This window comes from Sinocyclocheilus rhinocerous, unplaced genomic scaffold (genome assembly GCF_001515625.1).
Source record: "Sinocyclocheilus rhinocerous isolate Xijiao unplaced genomic scaffold, SAMN03320098_v1.1 scaffold861, whole genome shotgun sequence".
Classification (NCBI taxonomy): Eukaryota; Metazoa; Chordata; class Actinopteri; order Cypriniformes; family Cyprinidae; genus Sinocyclocheilus; species Sinocyclocheilus rhinocerous.
In genome coordinates this window covers 310,640-316,933 of record NW_015640043.1, presented here as the reverse complement: position 1 = coordinate 316,933, position 6,294 = coordinate 310,640, and the positions used below count along the sequence as shown (strand labels likewise).

Below are 6,294 nucleotides of genomic sequence, written 5' to 3'. Positions count from 1 at the left end.
ATAAATAAATATATTTAATATATAAACATAACATATCTTTCTGAAATGTATACATGCATGTGTGTGTATTTATATATGCGTAATAAATATACAAAGCACACATACATATATTATGTAAACAAAAACTTTTATTTTGGATGCAATTAATCGCGATTAATCGTTTGACAGCACTAATAAAAATTTAAATTATAAATATATTCTTTTTATTTATATTTATAATCTTATAAACTTGAAGGTATTAATCTCAACAGCAGACCATTCTTTATGTGAGACAATTCTGTGCAAATAATTTGGGTGATTGTAGGAAATGTAAAAAGTGAATTGAATTGACTGATTTGGATTAATTTGCTAAAACAACATCTCTGCAGGTCTTCAGGGAGGCAGAGCCTTCTTCAGTGCTGTCCGAGAAGGCGATCTGGTGGTATTCGCCAGCAATGACGATCAGGACCGCGCTCTTTGGGTCCAGGCCATGTACCGCGCCACAGGCCAATCCTATAAACCAGTAGCGCCCGCCCAGAACCAGCAGAACTGCAGAGGAGGGAATGCACAAAAAGATGCCCCTGTGTCCTTACTCAGTATGTATCTTTTATCCATCTTATAGGTACTAATATGATCCTAATAACTAAGCGTTTTTGAATAATATTGCAATGCATTGTGTTCTTCTTGATTTCATACACAAGTCAATGTTTTTTTTTAATGCTCAAACCTAACACCTTCAAAGGTTGCCAAACAAATCTGTAAAAACGAAGAGAAGGTGGGCTCTTTTTCTGCCACTCACTTCAGCTGTCCCCTCTTGAATGGACTTCAAAAATTGAAGGTTGTGGTGGCCAGCCATCGATCCATTGGGCCGCAGCACAGACACAGTCTAAACAAATGCCAGCGGGGGGCTTGAATAACCCAAATACTGCTGCTGAGTGAAAGGAGGAACACTTACACAACTGAAATGCTACAGTTTGCTCACTTTCAACAAACAGAGAGTGAGCCGAATGAGGTTTATGTCATTATCGCTTCTGAAGAGCCGTTCTGAGAGCTACAGGGCATTCATTTAGCGCAGAACCTTACGTAAAAGCTGAGGAACATGGCTTAAAACTAGCATTTCGGTTTATAAATCTGGTCGTATATATGAAATGACTATAAAGCTGCTTTTTTGAGCATTGATGGTGATTGTAAACATAAAGACTGGCTTCTATGAGTTAATAATGTGCATGCGCTGGCACTCGACTTCACAAGCGCCGCCATTTGACTTTCATAAAACATTTTTCAAGGTCTCTTTCCTCTTGTCTTACTGGACCTCATACACAATCATTTTTTGATACATCTTTTCATACCTCCAAGGTTCAATACAAAAGCCACCTCGAATTATGGCGAATTTTAACGACAACGAACATGGAAAGAGCATGGAAAAGTTCCTCATTGCCTGTCGGATCAAGAAAACAGCATGAATGTCTCGAATATCATCGCAGCCACTGATAAACCGTGGTATGCGGCCAATTAAAAGGTCAGGCATTCTTTCAGAAATACTTCTTACAGATTGAATTTTGTCAAGCGAATTTCAAAACGCCACTAAATGAATCCAGAACAATTCACCTAAAACCCCAAAATCCAGTCCCATTTGATGCCTGTTAACAAAATCCGCCACGTTTCGGCGAGTGGATGAAGTTATTAACTCGTCCGGACATTGATTGATTCGCACAGATCTGTCTCACCGCCTTATCCTCAACACTAACCGGCGTCCTCTCATAGCCAGATCGGTGTTTCTCGTCAAAGGCTCGGGTTTCATATTCTGAAGGAACACCGATGTCCTGTCCTGCCTCATTAGTCTTTCCGACTCCGGCTGGTTTCACTTGAAGCGACCCGCCGGGCCGTACCTGCGATATCGCCCCCGCTGCCATGTTGATACCTGTCATAAAGCTCCCGTCCACCTTGTCGAGAGATGTCACATGGATGTGACTGCTGGCGTGACCGCCTGCCTCTCCCGGACCAGGAAGCCCCTTCAGCTGGGATTAAAGACGACGCACCCCCTCCGCACTGACTCCGTCCGCTTGTCCATGGATAATAGCGGTAACTTAAAGTTGACACGGATCAATGTGCTGCTCCTGTCAAACCCGATCCGTCAGACTCGCAATGTGGATCAATACCACGCCTCGCTTTGACTCTTTTCTATCTATCACGTCTCCCTCGATGTAATGAATGTAAAATGACCTACATCGAATTAAAAGAACAGACAATGGGCCGACTCTTGCCGATTGGGAGATCGTACTTCTGCGCACACCAACAAGTGATGTTTTGGGGGGAACCAACAAATGCCCACACTGCTTCCAGGCAAGAACGGGGCTTTTCACCATCAATACCAAGTCATTGGCATGCCAGAAATGGCAGTGTTAATAAAAGCAATCACTAATGCTCGTCTCAAGAAGGTGCCGCTGGCCATGGAGGCGTCAGGAGATGTGTCTCAAAAGCCTTGGTCTTTTGTGGTCCTTAAGAAGCGAAGGCCTTCGCTCCGCATATGTGGGCTCTCAACACGCCGCCAGCGAGTGTTCGGCTTTTCACAGACCTCCCATTAGCCCATTTTGAAGACGTTTGTGAAAGGACTGGAAATGAACTTGGGCACACTTTTAGTGCTTTCTCTTGCTTTTTCTGCCTCGCGTCTTTCTCTCGGCTCCCTCTTTCTCTGACTTGCCCTGACCCCTCGGCCTCTTTGCATCATGCCGAACATGTCAGCATTTTTGTTTTTTTTTCTTCCCCTCCCACATTCAATTTCCCCCCGTTCCTCTCTGCCCAAGCCGTGTCAGGAAGTCTAAATGTGTACGGAAGAGACCGTTGGATAAACGTGTGCCCGCGTTCGTCCTAATTACAGCGCTCTCACAAAGGTGCGCTCCTTTTACTCAAGGTCGAGACTCAATCAGCGCAGTCTGAATGAGTGACATCACTTTTATACAACACCCCTGTCTTCACCAGCCACCGAAAAATTGCTTTAAGTGCTTTGAAGTCACACATTATTGTTTATATTCTGTTTCCACACATCGACGTTTTAACCGTTTAATGCGCTAAAGATCAGAACATTCAGCCCGTCAAGGCTTCGCGAAGGGCACCGAGTGTTTTTTAGCCAGACCTGGCCTTTATTTTAAAAGGCTGAATGCTGGTTTGAATGCGAGAGGTGTTCGATTGGTAAATTAGAGCACTTTGGTACCGATATTTATGTGGGCATGTGGACAAAGTGCTAATATTTTACAGCAGTTTACAGCCACGCTTCCCTAACGTTTCAGAGCGCCTGCCAGTTTTTGCAGCAGAAATGTGGAGTTTCACAGCATAGCTTTGGCCAAAAGAGGTGAAATACAAACACTGTGTGCGAAGATGGAGAATGTGTAACCAAACACAGATTTCTGACTTTTACACAGCGTTTCAAGGTGTGAACCACACTTATGTTCTGCCACGGTGGCTTCATTTGAATAGCTGTAGTAGTACATAAAAAATTGTTCATAATATATATTTACCCTTTTATATGAAGCTGGGAATGCTATCAAAGATGATTTTGAAAATAATGAAATGTGTTTCATTTGCCCTAATTGATGTCTTCATGTATTTACAGCACAAACAGGCATTAACTGGCCATCTCTCATGGTGGGGATGGGATTTCCAGCACAAAATGGTCCCGTATGCCAGCGCGTGCCATATTTCTGACTGTGTGTATTTCTGAAACAGGTCTGGAGAAGACTCAGAGACAGGGAGTGGAGGAGCTCATCTCTGCCATGCCCTGCAACTTCGACCACGCCAGCCTGTTCTTCATCCTGCAGAAACACACACTCGTGCACCGCATGAACGACTCCTTTTCCTGCCTGGTGAGAACACAAAAGTGTGCTGTGATGGAGAAGATGTTGTTATCTGAATAATCACACATATTATATCAAATGTGTTTTTATTCAGCTAGCTAGCGGTTCCGCTGTGCAATTGAGGTTCCCTTATGGTTCCCAACTTTTTTTTTTGTACTTTTGAGAAAGAAATATTTGGGAAAGAAAGTGTAGATATAATTTAGGTAATAAATATGTGTAACATAAATGTACAAATGTAAAATGTATGTGTTTGACTTAACGTAAAAAATCATTTGTTTGGGAGTTGGTTGAACTGCTTTGATTTTGATTCACTTATAAGAACTGGCTCATAAGAATCATTCAGTTGGGAATCGGTTGGACTGCACTGGTTGTGCTGCATGTTTTTTTATTCACTTAAACAAATGGCTTGTAAGGATCATTAGCTCAGGAATTGTTTGGACTACATTGGTTGTGTTATGTTTTGATTTGCTAAAAAGAACTGATTTGTAAGAATTGTTCAGGAATAGATGGGGCTAAATTGGTTGTGCTGTATGTTTTTGTTTCTCTAATAACAACTGAGTGATAAGAATCACTAAAACAAACCGGCTTATAAGAATTATTCATTCAGGAATTGTCTGGACTACATTGATTGCACTATAGTTTTGATTTACTAAAAGTATGATTTATAAGAATCATTTGTTCAGGAATTGATTGGGCTACACTGATTGCGCTGTATATTTTTGATTCATAAAAAAGAACTGACTCATAAGAATAATTTATTTGAGAATCACGTTTTTGTTTTTTTTTAAGAATAATTTGTTCAGGAACTGGTTGGACTACATTGGCTGCACTGTTTTAAATTACTGAAAATAACTTATTAATTCAAAACATTCTGAATCATCCGGGAGTTGAACTACACTGGTTGTGCTATATGTTTTTGATTCACTAAAAAGAACCAGATCAGAGTAATTCATTCTGGAATCAGTTGGACTACACTGGTCGCATGAATGGTTTTGATTCACTAAATCGAACCAGCATATAAGAATCATTCTTTCAGAATTGGTTTAGACTGCACTGGTTGTGCTGCATGGTGTTGATTTACTTTGTTAGAAAGATTCTTCATTAGAATCATTTATTTGGTAATCATTAGTCTCTATATGCTTGCTGGGCTCTGTATGTTTTTATTTTGAATTTTTTAAAAATGTATTCCCAAAATTTGCATAATAAGTCTGTCGATCACATCCAGGTCTTCTCATAAGTGAGTGTGTTATGTGTTGGTGAAAGTATTAAATATGGGGAGGGGTTTGTATGACTGGAGGGGAGGGATGTAGCCCTCCGGCTGAGTCAGGGCTCATTGTTAAAACAGGGATAAACGCTTCCAATCAATACAACCCAAATAGGAAAACCATCCGCTTACATCCCGTCTTCTCCATTTACTGCCTTGAATAAAAGATCCCTGCTGGGGACTGAGTTAGTATGTTTGTGTTTGTGTTTTTGTCTGTGTGCGTGCGATGAAATTGGAACATATATGAGTGAATTGTCCCCGATAGACTACAAGTTGGGTGGAGGTACCAAACACGGCTAACGGTGCAAATTCAAATTTTAGCTTTTGTATATATAACTAAGTACACAATATACAGTAATATGTAAGCATTGATTTTTCACCATTTGCTGTTAACACCCCGAGTTGTTTTTTCCCTCTCTCTTTTCGTCCCCATTGTCGCTCCGTACCTGCTCTGAGTGAGCACCTTCTGTTATCCATTCAGCTTCTGAATGACTCTGTCTGCGTTTGGCTCTTTGTGAAGGCTCTACAGCCTTTGTTCAAACTTCTGTGTTCGGCAAAAAGAGAGCCACAAAAGCCACCTGAATGTGCTGCTTTTCCCATGCCTTCTGGGATGTGACATCTGTGGGGGAGTGGGCCTGTTTTCAAGCAAACGAATGGAGGGGGAACGGGATTTTTCAGCAGACCACATACATACTATATGATTGCCTACAAAATGTATCTTATAGATTATGGGTCGCTAGTGCAATTTTTGCACTAAATGCCATAAAAATCCTCAGACCTTCCAAAAATCATTTCAATACATTTGACGAACCAAGCTAATGAGTCAAAAGCATCAGTGACTCTTGTTAATCTTCTAGTTTCATACTTTTATTTATTTTTTTGTGACTTTGTATGACGTTATACATACACGTACAAAAAATCTGATTTTAATCTGATTTAACATTTAGGATCATAATGATACGGATTGTATATTTGATCTATGTAATGCATAAACACTGCTTTTAATGTAAATTATAATTCATAAATATAGTAATAGTATAGTAATAATATATAGGCATATATATATATATTTTTTATTGCATTATACTGTCTTCTATATTTATTTACTCCATGACAACAATACATTCATAAACTATACATGCATACGTGTGTGTGTGTATATATATATATATATATATATATATATATAGTAAATATAAT

General features: G+C 40.1%; 1 protein-coding gene across 1 annotated transcript in view; it reads left to right on the top strand.

Annotated features, from left to right (window-relative positions):
* The window catches only part of LOC107752302 (calcium-dependent secretion activator 2-like), a 170,120-nt gene that overhangs the window by 109,279 nt on the left and 54,547 nt on the right, over window positions 1-6,294 (top strand). Inside the window, exons 11-12 of the mRNA XM_016568240.1 lie at window positions 369-575; window positions 3,703-3,839. Of these exons, the coding sequence (XP_016423726.1) occupies window positions 369-575; window positions 3,703-3,839 (344 nt within the window). The remainder of the gene's footprint in view (window positions 1-368; window positions 576-3,702; window positions 3,840-6,294) is intronic.